Raw genomic sequence first — 26442 nt, 5'->3', positions numbered from 1 at the left:
TTGCACTTTGCTTACATATACATGATTTGTGTAGAGGTACTCTGAATTCAGGGCATTATAAATTTGCCAGAGATCTAAGTGTCTATTGCGGCCGCTTAATTTCTCTTTGTTTAGAGCCGCTTTGTCTACATTCGTGAATGCTGTTGAGAACCATGTGGATTCGGTAGACACCCAATTACTTGATTATAATGGAGTTATTTACTTTAGAAAAAGTTGATGTTGTCATAGAGTATGGTAGTTCCTTTTTAATTGAGCAGTGACCGTAAATGCTTCCTCCAATTCATTGCTCTCACCATAGTGATGTTTTGGACATTGACCAAGTCTCTGAAACACAAACTTGATCACGAATTTCCGCCACAATATATTTGTAAAACATAATAAAATTGTAACATCGTGAAAGTACCTATCGACACAAATCCATGCATATCATTTCCATATGTCCAAGTCCAATTCTAAATATTCATAAATATACCAATTGAAAGTTTGACTACATGTCTACACACATTCCAAAATGTGTTATTTAAGAGGTATAATTGGAGGTTCGGCCATTCAGGGACCCATGTCTTGGTATTCAGGATAAAATCATTTTGTGCTATACTACTAGTTTAGCTATCGAGCTTCAGCCATTCAGGATAAAATCTTTTTGTGCTATACTACTAGTATATTCATAAAATCATTAAGGTAAGAAGCTTAGTTTTCTGAGTCGTTGGAATATGCCAAATATTTTCCTGTATAAGCTTAAGCTTGTGTAGCTGTCTTGTGTTTTGTCATAGTACAATTCGTTGCTTCCATTATCTTCTTTGTAAATAATTAAATGTCTTGTGTTATTATCCTTTGGAACATTTCAAACATGATTAGTGAACAACCATATATTTATATTGATCCCTGTTATGGTACTTTCTTTATTCTGGAATGTCTGTATGGATAAACTTGAAACGACATTTCTGCTCTTCTGCCATACACAACATTCAAGACAGAAAAAGCAGTACTTGAATCTTTCCGATATACAAAAAGCAGTACTTGAATTTTTCCGATATACACTTTACACGCTATATCTTTTTGTCAATAAGTTTGCATGAACATTTGTAGAATTGTAGCTGTCATGTACTCATGTTGGTGAACAAGCTTGCAGAACGTGGCAAATAGTTATAAGACAAATCATTTGCTGCATTGTTCAACAAAATGCATCTTATTTGAAATAGATTTACACTACCATTGTCAATCGTCCATGGCATGCATACTTTGTCTGTCTTGCTGTGTTTAGGCTCATTACAATCAATCGTATTTCTGGATACTTTGAGTTGCAGCCTCTGAGAATAATGAGAACATAAGCAATTCCATACCGCATGTCTTCATGGATTTAGCTGTAACCTGCAAGTTTCAGTCAATCATAAATGAAATACCACTAAAGAACTGAGAACGGAGTCAATAGGTCCTATCCAGAAAAAGAAGGGTTACCCTAGTTTAGGAGGTGCAGTTTGCTCAACATCGTTTTCTTGCGGTGGAGTATTAAGTTCAAGATGAACAGGAATGTTGGCATTCTCGACAACCGCAAAGTTGTATGGAGTTGTTGAATCTCGGATGACTTCATTTGCTGTTTCTTTCTCGTAGAGCTGAGCATAGAATAAATCGTAGTCAATTATTTGATGGGGCATATATCCTGCGAGATCATCTTTCACGATTTATCAAATACCTTCTTGTATAACTCGACATTTTCCTGACGAATCAGGTTGACCTTTTTGTATAGTTCCATGCTGTCTTGTTGGATGAGACTTCCCTGCAAATGAACCAGTACAGAGTCAGCTTGCTGAAATCCACTGATAGACATCATATTTCGTAGTAATATAATAACAGATTTTTCCAGAACCTTTTGATTCAGTTCGTGAATTTCATCAACCAAGAGTTGGTCCTGAAAATAATTATCGTGATCCTCAGTTGTATTCTTGGATGAGGCAATCTGGTAAAGGAAAAAATGGTTAGAATGTTTACCTTTTTTGTCCGGATGCAACGTAGGCTCGTTTCTAGCTTATTTTCTAGATTTTGAAGTTCCTTGACGCCCAATCCAGAAAGATCTTGTCCCATCAACTGCCTGCAGTCAATCAAACCGCTTTATTAGTTATCGTTTGATGTATCTTAATGTAGTAGTTATGGCTTCTGTGGGTATGTGTGTACTAGTACTGCATTGGTTGGGACTAAACTCTAAAGCAATTACAAATCAGAGTGCTCTAAATAAACTACTAGGTAAAAGAACAGATGATAATATCGTTCCTTTGGTGTGTATCTGCTTCTTTGGATGTTAATCAGGATGCATAAATGCTAAATGACTAAAGGTACAGTTTTTGACTTATTCATTGTTTGGCATATGAATTTCATAAATCTTTTACATCCTTTTACATTTCTTTTGTTTGTGAAAACTGATGTCTGCATACATAAAGGATTACCCTATGGAGTCAGTATACCAGTATATATCACCTTAAATTTAGGTATTGCATGCTTATGCATCTTGTATGCTAAATTCATTCTTATCTTTTTTTTGAGAGCTAAATTCATGCTTATCTATTGTTTTACTAATTCATACACTGTGCACAACTTTGGTGCTGGAGGTGTTCTTGTTGACCTAGAGTCCTTAGATTTCCTCACCAAGACCTGGATAGTCTGTATCATGGTGCATTTGGTTCTTGATTGTCTCTTCAGGGCCTAGTTTTTACCTTTATAAACGAGACTATGAGTTTTACTAATTCTTACACTCTGCACAAATTGGATGGTGGTTTGTTACCCCACAATCCTTAGATTGCGTTACCAAGACTTAAGGATGATCTGTATCATGGTACATTTGATTCTTAGTTATCTCTTCAGGTTGTAGTTTTACCTTTATAAACAAGACTATGAGCTTTTGATTGCACATTCAGCCGTAAACTGACTATTTTTGCATGCTGAATATTGTAGTATCTGTTGGTCTTATTCTGTTGTGTTTTGAATTTCTGTATTATTTTTAAACAAACATCAGGAAGGATTTCCTTGAGAGCTACCGAACTCAGAAGTTGTGCACTTGTGCTCATGCTGACAATTCCTGTATTGATCTTTTCACATTAGGCAAATTTTCTGATTCATACATATGTAAAACTTGCAGAGTTTTCTAGCCATACCGATGATTTTCTTGCAAGTTGTGCAGCTGTTGTCTCAAGCTTGCTGCCTCCGTTTGCCAGAACTATTGAATGTGAAAGCACAGTTAAGTAATGCCACATCCAGAATTGCCATAAGGCAGCATTGATATAAACATTTTGCACAGAAGCATGGTGGAGCTATCAGCTGAATAAATTGTATATTCTTACGAATAACTGAATTACATATAATGGCATGCCGCTATTTCGATCGTAAATTTATTCAGCATATAAAGTAACAAGAGTGGGGAAACAGTGGTTGTATAAAAGCAAAATAAGGCAAAAACAAAACCTTTTCGACTTGAACTTGAGATTCTATTTCATACAAATACTTAAATGAAAGAACTTTGTTATGAGGGTGAACTATCAAGCTGGACATATAGGCAGGCTACACTTGATGTATTGTCTTTTATGCTGTTATCCACACTTCTCGCACACAAGTGCTCTGACGTCTGAATTGAGCTAAATTAACCTCACAGCATGTGAAATCTAATGAAGCATGTGCTAGGTAGGGGCTAAACAGAACAGGTCAGGAAATTGGTGACGATCTTGCTGGAACAAGCTTAGCCACCAAATTACAGGATTGTGGACTGTTTCAACTTTTTTCAAGATTTGTTAAAGGTTATATCATCTTGAAAGGTTCAATATAAACTGAAAAGGATTCATGTGGCACTCATCCTTTTGGAATATGAACTAACACATTTTATTGACTGCTGATATTTTCATCTTGTCAGAGGATGGAAACTTGGACCAGGTACACAAATTTTTTGCTTTGTGTTTCATATGCTTTATCAGTTCTGTCTTTTGATGGTTTCATCTTTTTGAATATTTGTATTCCGCGGTTGAAAAGGATCATTCAGTTTTGACTTCCTCCAAAGAAGGGAAGTTTGGATTGAAGAGCAGCTGACTGCATTTGACCTGTCACCTGTCTGTATGTTTAACCTTCGATTTCTGGTATCGTGTTTACTATTCTTTCAGTAACAGTTTGTATCAATTGCAAATTTGCAGTCTATTTCCTCAAACCATAGACTTTGCTCTTTTTTTGCAAATGAAATTCTACTGTACTTAGGTTCCGTGCATTGGAAGCGTCTTCTTTCTTTGTAGCTGTTTTACAATTTACAGTAATGCTAATTGGATAATTCACATAAGAAATCCAGCTTTCTGATCTATAAAGTGGAAATACATCGCCTTACTAGTTAATGCGATCTGTCGCTCGATATTTTATCTTCTCTAAATAACTCAAGTCATTTGGTTGTAGGCCAGATGCTGTGGACAGCACCAGCTTCAACTTTCTGACATGCTTCAGGGCTGGCTAAGCAGGGCTTATTCTCAGGCTGGAACCATCCAGGTAATCATCTGGAGTACAACTCAAGAGCAAAGGGTCTGTCGGAACTTCAATCGAAGGGCCTCTGTTTAGCTCCTATCGAGGATGCTCAAGTTAATTTACTGCCAGATTTGTGGTTAAGAACAAATTTAGAGACACAAAAGGTCTTAGCAGCTTCTGTGATATGAAGATTGATGAGTAGGACGGGTAAAAGTTTGGCATTCCTAGTTTCCTACCCTACCTAGGAAGCAAAAGTTAGCCTCATTTGGTTAAACTTGTCATTTGGCCAATATTACATGCTGTTAATTCAGAATGGCAATTCTACCACGCCATTTATGATAATTCTTTTTTTAGAGGGATTTACAACAATTTTTTTATTTTACTTTATCTGGTCACAAATACTTTACATTTCAGACAACAAGGTGTTCAAGTGTAGGTTTGATTAATATTTTCTATGTGCTTTATATTTCCGACAACAGTTATTATATTATGAAACTACCCTATCCATATGATGAAAGATATTAATAGTCAAGTTTTAAATGTTGGATGGAAACATGGCCAAAACATTATGTCTTTGTGGCATGTCTGTGTGGGATGGTACGACTCCAAGAATCAAATAATCAATAGGGTTTTTTTTTAGAGAAAAATAATCAATAGAGCTGTGGGCTCGCTCGTGCCTTCAAACGAGACGAAGGGTCAACGACACGGCCCAATCCCAAGCTACTGTTGCTGGGCTTGGTCGAGTGTACTTTCAGCTGGGCCAATCTGGCCAGGTTTAATACATACTCCAATCGATAATTTTTTTATATATATATTTTAAAATTTTCAAGATTACATATCCATTTAAAAAATAACCTGTTGAGTGGGCGACACTTTATGGACCCCAGCTGGTAGCACATTTAATAATCTAGGAGAGGAAGATCTCGACCGTTGACCTTCGGCTGCGACACCGTGCGGGCCCACCCAAAAGGTATCGCTCGTTGAGCGGGCAAGACCTTTTGAGTATTTAGGCTGGCCGGGCTGGTCCTGTCGACGTTAGTACTTCATTTGACACATTCAGCTGAGAGAGGAGAGGAGAGGGAGGAGAAGGGAGGGAGATTTGTGCGGCGAAGCCCTACTGAGAAAAGAGATGAATTTTTCTCTTTTTTTTAATAAACCCGGTAGGATAGCAACTAATACTAGGTTTTGACATAGGTTAGATATTAGATCTAGATTTTGTTTTACATACTTGGTAGTATAGCCACTAGAAGTAGGATAAAATGTAGATCTAGATTTAGAATTAGGGTTAGATTTAGTTTAGCAATTGTATGATATTTATACGTATATTTTAGCAATTAGAAGTAGTATTTATACATATTTTAGGTATTAAATGTAGGATTTAGATATAGTGTAGTCATAATTGATATGATAGATGCATGATATATATGTGTTTGATGTAGCGAATCAGGAATATGTTGTTACAGTATAGATTACATGTTGGGCTATGCTTGTAATGAATTTTGCATTGTAGATGTATTTTAATATGATTCTTTCTATTATGTCGCAATAATGTCATAGTTTTTATCGATGGTTGCTAGGTATGTGGATATGTGGTAGTTTAGATTTTTTTTATGAAGACAGTGAAATCTTATATGGTCCGAAAGGGATAGTACTGTCCGTATTAAAGTCAATAAACAAGGGTATATCCAGACCAATGCATAAAAGTATTGGACACTTGTATGCCTGGTTGATGCGGAGTTTCAAAATAGACCCCGTGGTTCAAGAGATGGCCATTAGCATTGTCAGCAATCATTGCAGAGAAGGTGTGTACTGTGAGGTGTTCTTGCTCTGGGAAGATGAATTGTGGAAGAGGTACCTGCATGATGTTGTGCACAGAGGTTGGCCTCCTATGTTGCTTGTGCAATAGAAGAATAAGGAGACAGTTGGGAAGACGTAGGGTGAAGCATACGTGGAGGAGGAGGGTGATGAGGAAGAGTATGATGAAGATGTCGATCCGGATGGTGCATATTCATCGGATTATTCGACTGAACCGACTGATGAGGCAGACCGGTCTAACTTAGTTAGTTTGTACAGCCGAGTTGGTCCAGCATGAAGACACACCGCTCGTACCCTAACTTTGTTCCCCAGTTCGATGAGCTCGGTGGACTGTGTGCACTGGTGGCCGTATGAGGTATTTTGACGCACTCCGTTTGGACTTTCGGTGCTCTGCCTACGTGACCAGGAGTACTAGCTCACGACTCGCGCCCTCATCTTCGACATCTGCATCAAGGAGTACTCACCGCATCGCATGATGCGGCAGTTTGGAAAGTTTCAACCGTGGCCACTACCGTTGACTAGGTCAGTGCCTATCAACATACACATGTGCATAACATTGAAATTACATTTTTATACGACCCACATGTACACCTTCTATTCACGGACTTATGTTTCTGTAGGTTGACACGGAGGGGGCTTATTCATTCCACTAGCGCATTTGCGTTGTGTGTGCAGAGATGGGTTGAAGAATGTGACATAGCTGTCGAGCACGTCGTGGATGAGGAGCAACCACACTCGGAGGAGGTGTACATGGAGTACCTCTCGTGGTTCGTGCGTCGGACGCGGGTCCGAGTGACGTACACACCAGCCGAGTTTCAATGGCATGTGGCGGACGTGCACGACACGTACCCTACGCACATCGACCAGGTTCGTTCGCTTGAGGTACGAATAACCCTACGCGATTCATCATTTATCTCAACTGTTAACTTAAAAATTGTGAAGTGAAATGAAGTATATCTTTGCATAGGGACATACTACGCCAGATTGATGTCGAGGAACATGCATCGAGACTGCGGCTCGACAATGGGAGTGAGGTCCCCAGGGCTGAGATGAGCGCGTTGTTTGGCTAGATTATCCAGAACATGGCGAAGGCCTTAAGATCGTTGAGCTGCAGTTAGTCCTCGGACGTTACGACGGGATCACCCTAAGACCCACCCTAGTATCGCAATAACTCTCCCTCGAACAGTTCCTTGCAGTATCCCCCACTTCTGTATATAAGGGTGACCCAACCATGACTACTTCATTTCTAACACAGTCCAACGCAATCCCTTTCATAGCGTCCGGGTGTGGGTCTAACAAGGGTAAGGGCAAGATGGGCCCTTCCGAGTTATGGCGTGACATCCATGACAGATTCAAGCATGAGGATTAAGAGCGAAGGAGAAATGAAGACCCAGATCAGGAGAAGAGGAAGCTAGAGTTGGACATAGAAGTGCACAATACACGCATGCCACAGTGTGACTGTGGTAAAATAGCAAGCCTGAAATCATTCCTGCTTGCCATGGTCACTTGGTTTTGATGTGGGCTAGGTGTGCATGACATCCTATCATGCTACGAATTTCATCTAATTCATCTGTTTTCCTCCAACAATATGACAAGCTCAGGTGCAAGTACGAATGATACGCGAACGAAGAAGAGTACACAAACATCAACTATGACTACGATGAGGCTGCGGCAATGAGGCGAGCAGATGTTGAACGGCCGAAGATAAGGCTACAGGAACTCAATGAAGAGTGGTGGGATAAGTACCTCACTACACACGACAACATGCAGGTTCCTCCACAATGCATGTGCAGCCTTTTGGCTATGTCGGGGCTTGTGGTACATGGAGTGGCATAAGGGTATGTGTGCAGTAAGCCCTACCCCCATGGATGCAACTTCCAAAAGATCTGCTGGGAATATCTGGATGAGAAACCTCCATCTTTTCCACCAACCCAGTAGATACTTTCTTGCACCCGATAATCTGTCTTTCCATAAGCCATGCCTCGTTTAGCGATGGAGTACTACATGCCATTGTATCTTGTCGAAGATTGTGTACTAGTAGGGTACGAGTCGGTGTATATTGCCTTACGTACTGTAGCCACATACAAGTAATAAATGCTTACGATGACCGTTATATGTGATGTACTTTACTTTCTTTAATAAAATGACAGGGTTATCATTCTACCAATACGTTTTTTTTCTAAGACCAATGATTTCATTGGATTCCCTATCTTACATTAAGAGGCAATAATAACTACTTGTTGGCCTTTTGCAGAATGAAATGACCACACCGAGCAACAGCTTCCTCAGAAAATCTCTGCCAAGCATCAATGCCACAACTTTTTCAGCTTTCACAGAGAATTATATGCTCTAGCCCCCAGCCAAGCCCGTGCACTCAGTCCATGCACCAGCCCCAATCCATTATAAATAACCCCACCCTCATCCGTGGATAGGCTACTCTTTCCTTAGCTCTCTTAACTGCAATGTCTTCCTCAGCTCCACCAAGCCCACCTATGAAATATTAGGGGATTTTCATCCCTCAAGGGGTCGAACCTCCGATGTGCTTCTGTGACGACCATTGTAGGCTTCGCAAGTCCCATGACATATCCTATACATATGGCCTATGCTTTTTCATGTGTGCCAACTACTAGTACGACAAGTCTCGACATTGACCATATGAGTACCCACCAGTATAGCGACATAGATCACCCATGTGACACTTTCCACATGATTTCATGCACTCTTTTACTAATCTCCCCTCTTGTTTCTTTTTCCAGTCTCCTCCACCTATCTGCGATTTCATGCAATGGCTCAACATGGAGCAAAATGAGCATCAGAAATGGTGGGTGGATATGGAGATGCGGTGGAGGAGGGAAGCTTACCAACGCTGCGATTATGAGCAACATCAGGAGGAAATATGAATGAAGCGGCTGAAGGAGGAGCGCATCAGGCATACCGTGAAGGAGCGCGTCGTGGCTCAAGCACGTGAAGTAGAGAGGGAAAGGAAGCGGGAGAGGGCCCATCGCGCTAAGGCAGGCAGACGGGGGGGGGGGGGGGGGGGCGATGCCCTAAGAAAGGGCAAATATCCTAGGTACATTCAGTAAAGAGTATCTATTGTATCTCAATCTATTTTCATTCCCTAAAATATGTTAGGTTTAGCGGCGGCACGCTATTAGGTTAGTCTTTATGCGTACCGTACATGCCAACGTTTGTTTTCATCTCTTTACGGTTATGGTACATTTGTGCAGCGATGAAAAACCCCATATCCCATGTAATGTTTATCAGCGTATGTAAACTTCATGTTGGGTTATGTGATACTTGTGCTTCATAACTACTATTGTTCGATAAATTAGATTTTGTATTATCACAAAGTCACTTCGTACAAAAAATTCCACACACTTTTACACCAACTAAATAAAAAAATTTGAGAAAATTAATGTGTAATATTTTTCAATTTACCGAATACAAACCCTATTAAAAACTAATTATACAAATAGTTTTGCAGTTGAATTAAATCGAATGAAGGCATCGCTTGTTGAACGGGCGAGACGAAGGTCTCGTCTGCTGAGCGGTGACCTTTCTCTCCCTAATTATTAAATGCATTGCCAGCCGAGGCCTACAAGGTGTTGCCCGTTCAACGGTCGAGATCTTATTCTCTCCCTTGAACAGACGATTATAGGTAGGCTTCATTATTTTTTAAACGGATATGTAATCTTGAAAAATTTAGAAAAAAATATAAAAAAATCCTCCTCCAATAGTTCTCTGAATGAACTCTCGCTAAGAATAAACCCACAAGTGAAACCTACTGTTTCACGATACAAGACCGACCATGCATACAGGCTAAGGAAACAAAACATACTACTAAGAGATAAATTAAGAGGAAAAACGGACCAAAGTTGCACTATTAAAGACACACAGCACCAATTAGCAGTTTCAGCACTAAAATTATGGGATAACATGAAAAATAAACATAATGACTAGACCTGTATTAAGCAATGAAGTTATATTGGAAAATGACTATACTCAAGAAAATGGACCGTAATGTAAAACAATGGTGTATCGTATTCTTTTTTTCTCTGTGTGAGAACTGCATGCCTGCATGAGTTGGACAGGCTCTAGGATGCTTGGAAGTTTTGGGTTGCTCGGGCGGTAATATGAATTCGAGTGAAACACAACGCCTAGTTATTTGCCTTTCAATACCCCAGAACGGTTGTTACAGATAGATTTTAAAGCTTATCATAGATGGATATAAGTTTCGCTTCTGCAAAAGTGTCTGTAATATACTTACAAACATACGGATTTTCTAACTATATGTGCATAAGTAAAAGTCACATACGATATTTGTTTAAATCCATCTACGTTAATTGTCACATACGGATTTTTAAAACCATTTGTCTCCCTTCCCCCTATAAATAAATTTGCTTATAGGGGAAAAAGGTCACACAAATACACACTTTATTATTCTCAAATTAAATGCATTGACATATTATTCATAACATCGATCACATATTATTCAAAACACAAAACACATGCATTTATATATCACAAAGGTTAAGAATATCACACAGATGCAAATCACACATTGTTCAGAACATATAAACCTAACTAGCTATACATCATTAGTCGATCGACGCCATCTTCCAAAAAGACAAAAAAATTATTAACAAACTTGGGTCAATCAACACCGTCTTTCAAAAAGATGAGACGATAGACATCATCTCAGCCTCCCACGTTTCAGCACAATGTCAACCTAAACATCATCTTCAATTAGCAGCTCGCAGTCATCCGGATATGGCTGCACGATGACTATCTCACGCATGGGCCAAAACCAAGCTACGTTGCTATCAAACTATCAACCATGGTCCAATAAGAAATACACATTCAAGGATGTCTTGTAGTTGACCAAAATATCTCCATTCTAACGAATAACAATGGAGGAATTTTCATCCGGTAGAATAGAATGGAGAATGTGGTTGACGGCATACATATGGTCAAAGAAGGGGGCCTTCACAGCAGGGTTGAAATAGACGCTAAGCATCCGTGCCGCCAAAGCAGCCATAGGGACAACCATCCTGCCACCTCCTAATTGCCGCAAATTGCACCATTAAAGATATAAGATAGAAACAAGGTTGTGCCATCAGTTGCACAGATCGAAGCAATAAAAACCTAACAAACTCTAACTAAACTGTGAATGGAACTATATGCTCACCTTGGTACAGTGAAAGAGATTTGGCCCCCGCTGAGATCTCGCTTCTTTGATACTGATGGGGAGTGAGGATGCTTCTCAGTGTAGTGGAATACTTAGATATGGTGAGTGAGAAAAAAGAACACAACTCATCGTTTTATATTGAGGGGAGACGAGGAGTTGTGTAGGGAGAAGCCAAAAGAGCCTAGGGAAATGAGTGAGTTGTATGTGTGAGAAGCCAAAAGAGACAGGGAGATAGGCAGTCAAATTTGAAAAAGTTTGCGGGTCTTCAAATACAGACGGGTGCTTATAAAATCTATCTATATCTACCGAATAGATGAAGATGAATCTTACAAAAAAACTGCTTGTGACAATATCACAGATAGATTTTTCTAAAAGCTGTATGTGTCTGTATGATAGAAATAGACGGTTATATAAAATCTGTTTGTAAGTTCATTCACACTTAGACATATGTCTTGTTAAGAAATTTGTTTGTGACAGGTCTTAAGAAATCGTCTGTGACATACCGTCTGCTTTCAACGATTCTGTGATAGGTTTATAGCTTGTTTTAGCCATTGCGTATAGGTACTCCCTCCGTTAAAAAAAATACATGACATATTTATTTTAGAAAAGTTAAACTTTATATATTTTAACAGATATTTAGTTAAATTATAATAATGCTTAGTGTATAAAAAAATATATAACTAGATTTATATTTCAAAATAATTTCACACTATATTGGTTGTATAGCTATAGATGATATATTTTATGGGAAAACAATAGTTAAAATCTAAAGTTGAAGATCAGGCTACAGTAAAATATGACTTGTATTCTTGAATGGGGCATTAAGGAATGACCTAAAATGGTCACGGTGTTCATCTCATTTGAAATGCTACGACGCTTATTTCACTTGCAAATATGTGTGCACTTTGTCAACTAATTTCAATTGCAATATAACTCATAAAATTATAATATATTAAAGTATTCTTGAGACAAATCTATCATTTTCATATGTCCAATCTAAATATTCATACATCTTGGATAGCTCAAGTCCAAAAGTTTGACGGCATACAACAAAAAACATAACTTAAGTATATATATCTACACAAAACATCACTATTCTTTTTGTCTGGAACGTGTATGACCAAACATCTCTATTTAGTATGAATATTAAATACAACTTATTATCTGTAACGGCCCAATCTAAGCTTATTTAGCCATTTTTTTCCAGAATTTAAAACTCAGGCCCAAAAATCATCATTATATTCCCCTACTTTTTCTAATGTTTTTCTTGAGTTAATCCATGCACGCATTGATGGCATCACTTACTAGCTTCCTTTTATTTCTTTGGCCGGAACGATCTCCCTCTCATCGGACTTACAAAAGCAATAGCCTCCTCACCCATGGCTGCAGGCCCACAAGGTGACATCGCTCACATAATGTACTACTCCCTCTAGTTATAAATGTAGGTTATTTTAGTCTCTTTAACTATTCTCTAAATATAAGTCATTCTTAAACTTCTATGTATTATTTTCTCTTTTGTTCTCGTCTTACCCTTGTTTAATAAATACTACAACTCTCACAAATAAATGAATTATCTTTTCCAATACAGAATAAATAAAGAGTAACAAGATCATTGAATCTACTTTCTTAATTCTTATGTATAAGTTTAAAACGATCTATATTTGCAATCGAAGGGAGTAGTATACTCGGCCACATTTGGTGCTTGATGCATGGATAGGAATGAGCACGCCACGGCTCCCGTAAATAAAATTCTTCCGGACAACTTTAAGTGCATGTGATCGCAATTCGAACGTAATATACCTATCGTTTGTAGAGTCGAAGGTTTTGTAAATTTTTTCGGTAGATGTGTATATAGGTTATATCTTTAACATGTGAATTAGTGTGTATGTGAGTGTGTATACGTAGGATATGGTGTATGTTTAGTTATATGTTCAAATACTACAGTTTATCCTCAGTGTTGAGGCTCTCTACGCTCCCGTACTGCCGTGCCCGCTCGGCTGTTGCAATATATGCAAGCGCACAGGTGGCTTGCATAATTTCTACCCTGTGTGCTGCACACTAATGCGCAACTTGGCATCTCATTTGGTGACAAATGTAACCTTCAGAGCCAACTTAGGAGGGAAATGAGTCAATTTGTACAACTTTTAGCGAGTGGGTGGTATTTTTATCAAAACAAACAATCAGGAGTTTAATCATGCAGAATCTTCCTGTTGGGAAGAGGAGGCCATTGTCATTTTGCAAAGAGTGGTGCAGATCTCAAGCATCGATGCGTGGTTAGGCATTGATACTTGGAATGACTACGAGTTGCACAACATTCCCAAGTGTTATATGCAAGTGGCCGACGGTTTTCGTTCTTATTTAGGATTGTTCTCAAATTGCCGAGGGTATTTCTAGTAGAATTTGGTCATTTGCCGAAAGCGAAAGCAAATTCGAAACCAAAAATCATGGACTAGTAATTCCCAACCAGAACGAGCATACAAAAAATGCATACAAAATGTACTACACCTTCGGCCATTAAAACACTCGGGGATTGTTGATTATTTTGTAGTGAGGATTCAAAAAGCGATTTTGATCAAGCAATACTAGACTGGCCTGTTCACACTACTATAGATAACATTATTACTATTGATTTTAGAATCAACAGTGAATAAGCGACAATGATAATCGTTCCCAAATCCAACATTTTTGGGATAAAAAAAAATTGTACTCGACAAACAAACCCCCTAGCTTCCCGCGGGCTTTTCTAACTTGTGACGACCCGTGTGGCTTGTGTATTCTCTCACTCGAATATATCAAATTACGAGCTCATGCATTTAATGGGATTCAAACATATTTCCTCGACCCTTGCGTGAAAGCTTGCTTACTATCTCACCTCATAGTCTTATCTGATGACTATGTAGAAATTTATTCTTTTAACCTTTCCTGATCAAATCTTTGGATGATTATTTGGGTATATAGAGTACTTCAAGTGAAAATATTGTCAACTACAAAATTATACATCTCACGGAGATCTACAATTTTCATATAAAGATTATCTCCATCCGACTCGTATGAAAAAGTTTGTCTCCAATCTGTGCACCATTCAGTAAAACAATCATAACTTTTGCATACGGAGTCCGATTTCGACGTTCAACCTCTACTTTCGAAGCTAACGAGGAGACTCATCTGAAAAAATAAATATGTTTACACTAGTAACTTTGTTGACTTTCAAACTAGTTACTTTGTAACTTTCAAAAAAGGCTCGAAAGACCCTCGACAGGATCTCTGAAGTTTTTGATCAAAAATTACATTGTCCAATTTATCTTAAAAATTTTGGAGACATAGTGCTACATCTAAAAGTTAGTACTACGCAGACTTTATATCAATTCGAGTTACCAAACTCGCGATAAAAATCTTTGAAGTTACAGTTTTTAACTTTAGTGTGCGACTTTTTCAATCATTTATACTAGTGTTACACCAATTCTAACAATTTACTTTATGGTCTAGTTCATGGTTTTCCTTTAAAAGTTTTTAGATGATTATTTAGGTATCTGTATGACTTCAAATAAAAAAGTTATCTACTACAATTTGTAGATCTCATCGAGTTCTACAATTTTCATATAAAGTTTGTCCACATCTGACCCGTATGAAAATATTATGAATTACCAAATTGAGCTGCATTTAATAATGAACCCGTAGTGATAAGAAAGTATTGTGCCGGTTTTTTAATTGAATCGGTAGTGATATTTGATTATCACTGCCAATTTTTGTCAAATGTGCTATTACTATCGGTTTTTAAGAATTGACAGCGATAAAATAATACTTTATCACTGCCGGTTATTTTTGAACTGGTAGTGAAAAGAGGTGCGGATGACCTTTTTAGTAGTAGTGTCAGTATCAATCATTCAGATGATTTCAATTACATACATATTTAATATTTAAATTTGACTGGCTAGTTGATTAGCACCAAAGTTTTTCGGTCAAGCAATAGCAATACTAGACTGACCTGGTCAGTGTTTGACTGACCTGGTCAGTGTTTTCATCTAAATTTTAGGTTCCCGACCAGTACCGACAATGTTTCTGCTCTTATAGCTTTGTTTCCGATATTTCTTACTTTGTAACCATATCTGACATTATCATTTTTTATTCCTATTTTGAGACAAATATGAAAGTAAAAGTGGTTTAGGGCACTTTTTGATCGTTTTCATCCGTACTACTTGTGATTAGGGATGGCAACAAATATAATACCCGTGGGTAGAAGCTATACAAACCCGTACCCATGAGCTAATTCCCAAATCCACACCCACACCCATTACTCGCCATGGGTAAGTACTGGCACCTGCACCCGCTGCTTGTGGGCATCACATACTCACGGGCATGCCTGTATGAAAGGTGGGGCGAACGAGAGTGGCCGACGAAGGCTTGTGCGGTGGGGTGGACGAGAGTAGCGACGGCCGACGTGGTGGGGCGGACAGGGGTGGTGGGCGCAGCTGCTAGTTTATATACCACCAAATGATTTGAGCCTATATATCAGATTCTTGAAGTGGGCACACGGGTGAAGCAGGCACGAGTACGACTATATCATGCCCGTTTCTCTCTACCCGTTGTGTTTAATATTAAACTCACACCTAGACCCACGGATAAAGAATACATTCTAAACCCACACCCATTAGGGTTTTTACCCTCTGGCACACGGGTAAACTATGCCCATTACTATCCTTACTTGTGATGCTGTGCGAGTATATAACAACATAAAAAAAGATGTGCTTGCATTGCAGGGTTGGTTTATTTCCTACAGGAGTGTTTGGTGATATGACAGGCTAGCTCTCTCAGTTGGAGATGCCCTTTTAGAGGAGTGATTGATGTTTACATTGATTTCTCTCAAGGTTTAGAGGGATTAAGCTATCAGTTAGGCCAAGTTATTAAAGCTAGCAGAATCAAACATGCTACTAGCCTCGATCTCCGTTCTAATACTATTCATACTTACATCACTAACTTATTGTCACTACTACAGAAAATATCATCATTGTCGGTTCAAAAATCTGCAGTGAATAAGCGGCAGTGGTAATCCATGATTATCTTAAACATTCATGCATTAATTTAAAAGAGATTAGCATTACTAATGATCATATTAATATATTTTATACTAATTACAACAAAACCTCCTGTCAAGCAGTTGGTAGCGTAAAAACCCTAACGCACAAAAACCCTAATGTGCATGTTGACTAACCTAGCTATAGTCGTGATCGAGTTGAAACTCGACCCACGAATGGATGTCCATGGCCTCGTCGCCATCCTCATAGCTGTCGTCATCGTCGCTGTCATCATCGATGTCGGCGTCGTCTTCCTTCTCATCCTCCGATGAGCTCGTCCGGACCTTCTTGGCCCTCGCTGGCTCGTCTATGAACACATACCACATATCGTTGTCCGACGAGGGGGATCCCAGTGAAATACCGGAATCGAAGGTGGGGGTGCCTCGTCCGACGGGGCCTCCTCCTCCCTGGACGAGGACAATGGTGTGGGAGGTGTCCTCAGAGAAGGCGGTGGAGGTGGCAGCAGATCCAAGTGGATCATGCGAGAAGGGAGGTGGTGAGAGAGAGAGAGGAAACATTTAAAGTTGCTAGGAAGACGATCGAGAAGCCGGGCACGTGAAGCCTGGCAGTCACGCACGTGAAGACGTACGTATTTTGAGTATCACTATCGGTTATTGTTTGCACATCTTTTTGATGAGCTAATATCATTGCTGGTTCTCAGATACAACTGGCAGTGATAATTTGAATATCACTGCAAGTTCTTACTGCTTTTTATATGCGGCTGAAGTTTACGAACCGACAGTAATATGTTATCCCTTCCGATTATTTTTAAACCGATGGTGAAGAGAGGGCACGGATGACCCTTTGTGTGACAGTGTATTCCACCAGTTATGTCATCTATATATGCCTGCTGGTCAATGTATATGCATGCACCTTGAAACCAATCAGACTGCCCTCCTATTTGGCACGTGGCATGCCTCTCAAGTCACCTAGATGCATCTGGCCATCTGCCATATATACTTTTGTGCTTACGTAGGGCATTTTGATTCCATACAGTCTTGTGTTAAGGTGATTATTATCAGCGTCACAAATAGTTGATGACCGGCCACATTTTTTTTTTCATTCATGCGACACATTATTATATACACGCAAGCAATCAATGTTTTAATCTGACTACTTATCCAATAAGTTAGGCCTCAGAGTACAGAGCATGAAATAAGATGTTTTACATACAATAATGGATGAAAGATGACCACAATTGGCTTGGCTTAAAAAACTCCGGTGATAATAATCAGCCGTGCCAGCCCAACCGTTAAATAAGTATCATTTGAAAAGTTTGAAATTCAAACTTTGAAATTGAAATCCAAAGCAAATAGTGGTCGCTAAGTGCAAGATGATGAAATTATACAAGTTAAGCAAACGAAGATAAATGAGCATACTGAAATAGACAAAGAGAAGAAGATGCCTTCGTTCTCAGCCCACCGTTTTGTGCCCATTTGATTTCATAATTGTGAATTGATTATATATTTGCTATCTAGGCAACATATGGATCAAATAATATTTGTGTTTTGTAGTGAATTAACTTGTCGTTTTTCTAGTAAGCGGCAATCTGCTAATTACCTATCATATATTCAAATTTTGGACAGTGCTATTTGGTATATGCAAAACGTAACTGTTAACCTTGTGGTAAACTGGTAATGGGTAAGCGGTACCAAGCAAGATCTAGTATTTTTCTTTCTATTTTTTTAAATACTTGAGTATATATATAGGGGCTTTTGGAGCCTAGCTTGAAGGCAGGCTCTGACCATTCGATAGCCTAGCACTATGAGAACCTCAGTTTTGCAATGTGCATGTGAGATTTCAACTGGCAATGAGATACCAATGTATATTCCCGGTCATAACTAATACCATTTTGAGATAATAGAAGTATTGCACTATGAGAAGACATGAAATCGTTTACCGATACAGATGCATATGGATGCTGCAGAGTAACGTCCTTTCAAATATTAATTTAATGATGGCTCAGTTCTTTAGATCTGAAAACAGTATTAATAGTATCATCTAGCATAATATAGCATGCAATATAGACCAACTCTTATGGCTCAACAGACTGTTAACTTCCAGTGTTTACTCTCTCTCTCTCTCTCTCTCTCTCTCTCTCTCTCTCTCTCTCTCTCTCTCTAAGAAGCCTTCAGTGTTATATATCTAACTCTTTCTTGAAAGGAATTGCAGGTTATAAAGTTTACTTTCGCAATTCACTATTTGGGATTTTTGTTATCTAAAATCAATCTTATAGGAATTCTAAGAAATACAAAAATCAGCAGAAAACCAATCTAGCGCTGCTTCAAAAAGACATGATGCAATAGATGTACATTTAGCTAATGCCTGTTGATATTAGTTATAAAGGCACACCTTAAGCTCCGAGTTGGGGTTTGCCACAAGCTGCTGCTCCTCCTTGGCTCTGCCATATCGATCAATCACTGACTTCATGCTGCACAACATAACACCATACCAATAAGACTCTACTTGTGTATATTCTAAAATAGGTTATCTATACTATACAGGTACTAGAAACCCAACCTGGATCTATAATTCTGGTTTCTAACACATCGAGTAGAAAACCACAGGATAAAAATATGTCTATACATAATTGTTTCCCCAAAAAATTTACTCAAAATTTTTCAGTGAATCTCGATCTAATGGCCTAGATCTCCCTACCACCGCCTGAATATATTCCTCATCCCATCCTCCTCTCTCATGCCAACATATCCCCACTCTCATGTGCGTGTTGTCACCGCGAACCTAGCCAGCTCCATCGTGGCTCACCAACCAACCATCCAACGCTTCCTATTATGAAGGATGGTGCAACCTACCTTTTTCGTGCGCCTATGCCCAAGTTCCACCTCCTCTGCTTCGTCCCCTCTTTACTGTTCGAAATAACTTGTTGCTGCCAACTTTCGTCCTTTTTTTTTTTTACTTTTGTGTTTGAGTCAAACACACATTGTCATGCTTGCATCGAGAACATGCGGGTAGTTATAGGACTAAGACGTGGGATATGATCTATGAACATGTGTGCCCACGTTGGCTACGACGTAGCATAAGTTGCGGAGCATGGGTCACATGTAAAAGCCGATCTGTAAAGAGTCTATAAATAAGAGAAGAAAGAAACTTGAAAAGCAGCGGTGGTTGAGTGGCACAAAAACCTACCTCTCTCGCATCCAAGTGTTTCTGTGTTCCTGCAAGCAGTGCTCGAGTGGGCCTGTGTGTAGTCACTAGCACTAATCGAGTGGTCGTTGAGTGTTTGTGAGTGGTCATGGGAGTGGTCGAAAGGCTCAGCGAATAGTGCTTGCGTTCGCTTGACAAAGATCAAAGGGCCAACAATTGGTATTAGAGCTTATTTCTCCGCTCTTGCACTAGGTTGGAATCATGGGCTCCAGGAGGCTCGAAGCTTCCAGGACTCCGCCACAATAGGGACGTTGTGGGTCTCCTTCTCCCCCTCTGCGCCGAGGACGGAACCGTGATGACGGTGTCCGTGTGCTCATGGTGCAGCAGATGGTATGAGAGGTAGGAGGCTCGGCGGCGTATCCAACACTCATTCGGATGAACTATGGTGATTGGTTGCTATTAAATGAAGGTGATGCTCCAAGCTCGCGGGCTCCGGGACACCATCAACATCGGTGCCACCGAGGAACAAGAAGACCAGATGGGGCTAGAGGCCATTCTCCGGGTGGTTCCACCGGAGATGATCTCCGTGCTGGCAAGCAAGTCCACCACCAAGGAGCTTGGGATAGCCTCAAGGCCATGCGCGTTGGGACCAATCATGTGCGAAAAGCGAAAGCCTAGCAGTTCCGCAAGGAGTATGAGGCGATCGAGTTCTATAACAGTGAGGCGATGGAGGATTTTGTGCTGTGGCTGAGCTGTCTGGTGAACTAGATGGCGACCATCGGTGAGGTCATCGATGACACAACTATTGTCAAAAAGTACCTGTGCATGGTGCTTCCCAGGTTTGCAAAGTCACCTTGTCCATCGAGACCATGCTTGTTTGTCCACATTGAGGAGGTGGCCGGCCACTTAGAGGCCGTTGAAGATCATTGCATGCAAGCCGCTCTCACAAATGTGAGAGGGTAACTCCTATTCATCGAGTCAGAGTGGATGGCGCAGATAAAGGACCAGCAACCAGGGGAGGGCTCCTCCAACTTAGGCAAGGGTGATGGACATGGAAGCCGTTGTGGCAAGTCGAGTCGCAAGAAGGGTGATTCCAATGGGTGGAATGGAAAGCAAGAGTTCGGGCATGACGTCAGCAATGACAAGTGCTGAAACTGCGACAACTTGGTCATTGGGCCAAGGACTGTCGATAGCCGAAACGCGACCAGCGAGCTCACCTCGCGCAAGGTGACGATGATGAGCCAGGCGTGTTGATGGCACAGGTGTGCGCCATCACCAACGCAATAGAGCTAGAATGCCTCGGGTGCGTCGAGCTCGATGAGACGCGTGCACAGGTGAACCTTGGCCATGAAGGCGAGAGACTGAACGATGTGTGGTATCTGGACACTAGCGCCAGCAACCACATGACCGGCAACGGCGACGTGTTCATGGAGCTCAACACCCGCATTGTCGGCTTGGTTAAGTTCAGGGACGGCTCCATCATCAACATCCGAGGCCGTGGCACGATGCTGTTCAAGTGCAAGAACAGCGAACATCGCACCATCAAGGATGTCTACTTCATCCCCAAGCTAAAGAGCAACATCATCAACATTGGATAGCTTGATGAGCGAGGCTGCCAAGTGGTGATCGATGGAGGAGTATTACGGATCCGGAATCGGGAGCGCTACCGTCTCACCAAGATAATGCGCTCTAAGAACCAGTTGTATATGACCAAATTGAACATCACACAACCGGTGCGCCTGGCCATATGGCATGATGACGAGGTGCAGCTCTGGCGTGCTCATTTTGGTCATCTGCACTTTGACGCACTGAAGAAGTTGGTGCGCCATGAGATGGTGTGCAGTCTGCTAGCGATTGACCATGTCGGCGAGATTTGCGATTGCTATCTTGGTGGGAAGCAACGATGTATTGCGTTCTCGCGTGAGGAAAACTACCTCATCGAGGGTCTTTTGGACCTCATGCTTGGTGATATGTGTGGGCTCATCGCTCCGGCGACACACGATGAGCGGCGCTACTTCCTGTTGCTGGTAGATGACCACAACAGCTATATGTGGTTGCGTCTACTAACCAATAAGGATGAGGCGCACGGGGTGATCAAGGAGTTCTAGACGCGCGTCGAGATGGAGACTGGGCGGTAGTTGCGTGTGCTGCAGACTAATCGGGGTGGTAAATTCACCTTAGTTAAGTTCAAGAAGTACTGCGCTGAGTAGGGAGTCGAGCACCACCTCACAACACCATACTCCCCATAGCAGAATGGTGTTGTGGAACGGCGCAACCATACCATTAATTGTCAGGATGGCACGCTGTCTGTTCAAGGCGAAGCAGATGCCAGCGACATTCTAGGGAGAGGCAGTGACCACATCGGTTTTCCTCCTCAACCGTTCGTCGATCGATAGTTTGAGTGGCATGACCCTGTCCGAGGCTTGGCATGGGAGGAAGCCGGATGTCTCATTCCTGCACATGTTTGGCTACGTGGCGCATGTCAAGGTGACCAAACCGAACCTGCAGAAGCTTGATGATCACAACGTTCCAATGGTGTTCCTCAGGTACGAGCCGGGGACCAAGGTGTACACGTTGTTCGACCCACGAGCACGCCACGTTCACATCTCCCATGATGTGGTCTTCGACGAGAAGAGGTGTTGTGAACGGTCGATGACAGACGAGCCAGTGACCACTGGCCTTGACAACGACTTCACCATCGAGTACGCAGGGTACCGGAGGTCGGAGGCGGTGCCGAAGGCTCCATCTCGCACCACGACCACATGTCCGCCTGCCGCGACCACATGTTCGCGTTCCATGACCACATGTCCGCGTGCCACGACCACATGTCCACCTGCTATGAAGCAAGTGTGACCAGCATCGACTCGTTTTACCACGCCACCAGCTGATGCATTCCAGTATCTTGACATCAAGGATAATGACAGGCCACTTTGTTTCCGCACCGTCGAGGACATCTTGAGCGATGCCACACCACGTGGGCAGGTGGCCAAGAACTTGACAAGCACGAGCTGCACTTAGTGAGTGCAGAGGAACCAACCACCTTCACCGAGGCTGAGGGAGAGCTATCCTGGCATCGCATGATGCTAGAGGTATGGTCGATCGAGGACAACGAGAAATGGGAGCTCATCGATTCGCTGATTGGACGCTGACCGATCAGGTTGAAATGGTTGTTCAAGGTGAAGCGTGATGAGAATGGTGATCTATTAAAGCACAAGGTGCGGCTCGTTGCAAAAGGCTACGTTCAGCGTGAGAGTGTCGACTTTGAAGAAGTTTTCGCACCCGTCGCACGGATGGAATCGATCACGCAATGCTGGCATTGGCGACGCATGAGGACTGGTATGTCCACCACATGGATGTTAAGTCTGTGTTTCTGAATGGGGAGCTCAACCGAGGAGTTTTACGTTCAACAGCCACCGGGTTTCATCATCGAGCATCAAGAGCACTAGGTGTTGCGACTGAGAAAGGCAATGTATAGGCTGCGCCAGGCACCTCATGCCTGGAACATCAAGCTGGACGCAAGCCTCATCTCACTGGGCTTCATCAGGTGTGCCAACGAGCACACTCTGTACACACGTCACACCAGACTGGATCTACTGATCGTCGGCGTGTACGTTGATGATTTGATCATTACTGGGTCAAGCCATGGTGACATTGACAAGTTCAAGCATGAGATGATGTCAATATTCCACATGAGTGACCTTGTGTTGCTCATTTACCATCCCGGGATTGAGGTGAGTCAGGGTGAGAGTGGCATCATGCTCTACCAGAGCGCTTATGCAAGTAAGCTCCTGGAGAGGAGCGGCATGGAGGGGTGCGACCCTTGTCTTGCACCGATGGAGGAGCGGATAAAACTCTCCAAGGTGAGCACGTCACCATCAGTTGACATGACGTACTACCGGAGCATTGTCGGCAGTCTGCGTCATCTAGTGCACACACGACCAAACATCACGTTCGTTGTGGGGTATGTCAACCAGTACATGGAGGATCTATGGGAAGATCACTATGCAAAGATCAAGCATCTCCTTTGCTACGTGGCTGGCACTCACAGCTACGACGTTGCTTATAGGAAGGAAGGAGGAGCCACACTGGCACTGACATGGTACAGCAATAGTGACATGGCCGACGGTCTTGATGGCTATAAGAGCACTACCGGTGTTCTCTTCCTCCTCAGTCATAGTCCCATCTCATGGTAATCACAGAAGCAGAGAGCAGACACACTCTCCACATGTGAAGCAAAGTACATAGCTGCGACTACGATGGCTTGCCAGAGAGTTTGGCTTGCTCAGTTGCTGCATGAGCTCACCAGCAAAGAGCTCTGAGCACTGACATTAATGGTGGACAACAAGTCTGCTATCTCACTTAGCAAGAATCCAATCCTCCATGACAGGAGCAAACACATTGACACCTGTTATCACTTCATATGTGATTGTGTCGATGGAGGATAGATCGACCTCGAGTTTACTGGAACCGAACGGTAGCTCGAGGACATCCTCACCAAGCCACTCAGCTGCGTTCGGTTCCAAGAATTTCGTTCAAGAATCGGCGTGATCGAGATCAACAAGGCTCAACAAGATTAGGGGGAGTTAGAAATAACTTGTTGCTGCCAATTTCCATCCTTTTGTTTACTTTTGTGTTTAAGTCAAACGCACGTTGTCATGCTTGCATCGAGAACATGCAGGTAGGTATAGGATTGAGACATGGGACATGATGTGTGAACATGTGTACCCACGTTGGCTGCGACGTTTGATGCAATACAAGTTGTGGAGCATAGGTTGTATGTAAGGGTCAGTGTGTAAAGAGTCTATAAATAAGAGAAGAAAGGAACCTAAAAAGCGGTGGTAGTTGAGTGGCACAAATCTCTCTCTCTCTCTCTCTCTCTCTCTCTCATCCAAGTGTTTCTATGTTTCTATGAGCAGTGCTCGAGCACGCCTGTGTGTGGTCGCTAGCATTAGTCGAGTGTTCATTGAGTGGTTGTGGGAGTAGTCGGAGAGCTCAGTGAGCAATGCTTGCGTGTGCTTGACAAAGATTAAAGGGCCAACACTTACCTATTTCTGTTGCCGTTGTTGAATCTGTCACCCTTGACCGCCATCACCCATATCAATGTGCATGCCTTAACTCACTACCACTCTACACTCGACCTCTCGCCCCTTCCATCTCGTCGCACACCCACCACGGCAAGGCGCCACCCCTGACTCAGGAGGGGGGCGTGAACTCTAAGGGACTGTTTGTTTCAGGTTGTTTCTGGGTTTGCTGAAACAAATGAGTTTGCTGAAAAGTGGCTTTTGTAGAAGCAAGAAGCCCAAACAAATGGATTTACTGAAAAGTGGCTTATGTAGAAGCCAAAAACTTGCTTCTGAGAAAATGAACTAGAAGCTGAGAAACTATATGAGAGTAGCTTTTTTGAGAAGTAGTGTGCTGAGAAGCTAAACAATTGTTGCAAAATTCAACAGTTAAAATCCAAAAATAGTTTTTTAGAAAAGCCAAACGCACAATTTTTCAGAAAAGTCAGAAGCAAAAGCTAAAACAAACAGACTCTAACTACGACGATGACTAGAGCCCTAATTAACCTTAAAGCAGACCCAAAGATGAGAAATTCGAGTGATATCCTAAAAAAGTGTACTTATGCAATGAATACCAGATCCAAAAAGACGAGGGAAAAAACCTGAATAACAAGCGGAACCTGAAGTTAAGAGGTCAACATAAACCAATATGTCGATTAATATTCTTGTTAAACACTCTGTTTGATTCGAGTTAAGGATGAACAAATGCTTTTCCAAAAAGAAGGAAACTTTACGAGCTAATTGAAACATAATCCTCTGGAGATATGCAAATCAAAAGGAAGCATAAATTGAAGATGAATTATCTGGTCGGTAAACACCAAGAAATGCAGGCAAATTAAGGATATGCATAACTTCCATGGAATCAGTTATAACCTGGTGCTGGCGTACTCGTAGAGGCGGCTGGTGCTGGAGAAGATGATCAGTCCAACCTCGGCGTCGCAGAGGATGGCGAGCTCCTTGGCCTTCTTGAAGATCCCGCTCCGCCGCTTCGAGAACGTCACCTGCCGGCTCGTGGAGTTGTCGATCCGCCGAATCACTATCTTGCCCCGCCCCATCGTCAAGCTCCGGCCGGTCTTGCACACACAGGCCAGGCACGTATGGAGGGAGAGAGAGAGAGCACCGGTGATCCGGCAGGAGCTCTGGAAGGAGAAGGCTCCCAGTTGGTTTCCCAGGTAGGCAAATTATTGGAGGGGGAGAGAGAGGAAGAAGACGCGAGAAAGATGAGTCTTCTGTTTTGCAAGCTGTCTTTCCTCTAGATGTTTTCCTTCCTTTATTTAGCAAGGAAATCGAGGATGGGGTTTCTCTCCTGATTGGCTAGGGTCGCCGGATGGGTTAATTTACTGGAAAAGATAAATTAGTGGTGGTAACCAAGGGGCTTGGACTTTCTGGTAAGAGAGGAGATGCCTGAAATTGATTTGGGAGCATAAAATTGAAGTTAAAGTAAGACTACTCTCAATAACAGTTTCATTTTTATTTAATGAGTGTCATATCATCATTTTTAATGATATGGTAAGCTAATTAAGAAGAGAGATCAAAGTAGTTTTATCTAGATGAAACCACTGGACACGAAGTCTAACACCTCATGAGTCTTGCATAAAGAGAATATGAAACAAAAAAATAAACCTATACATTAAAAAAATATTTCAACTATTAATTTATTGCTGTCTTGTTGATGTGGCACTTTGAAAATAACATTACGAAACTCCCTACTGGGAAT

General features: G+C 41.6%; 1 protein-coding gene across 1 annotated transcript; it reads right to left on the bottom strand.

Moving 5' to 3' along the window:
* Positions 1-1022: 1022 nt before the first annotated feature.
* LOC133923533 (MADS-box transcription factor 27-like) lies at positions 1023-25949 on the bottom strand. The gene is made up of 8 exons (XM_062368817.1): positions 25599-25949; positions 18913-18991; positions 3147-3208; positions 1990-2089; positions 1868-1909; positions 1694-1777; positions 1459-1613; positions 1023-1371 (listed from the first exon to the last, which is right to left on the bottom strand). The coding sequence occupies exons 1-8, from the start codon at positions 25778-25780 to the stop codon at positions 1353-1355; spliced, it is 723 nt and encodes a 240-aa protein (XP_062224801.1). The 5' UTR covers positions 25781-25949; the 3' UTR covers positions 1023-1352.
* Between the last annotated feature and the right edge of the window lie 493 nt (positions 25950-26442).

Source organism: Phragmites australis, chromosome 7 (genome assembly GCF_958298935.1).
Source record: "Phragmites australis chromosome 7, lpPhrAust1.1, whole genome shotgun sequence".
NCBI classification, from domain to species: Eukaryota; Viridiplantae; Streptophyta; class Magnoliopsida; order Poales; family Poaceae; genus Phragmites; species Phragmites australis.
Note: the sequence above shows the minus strand (reverse complement) of the source record. Positions and strands in the feature narration are given on the sequence as shown.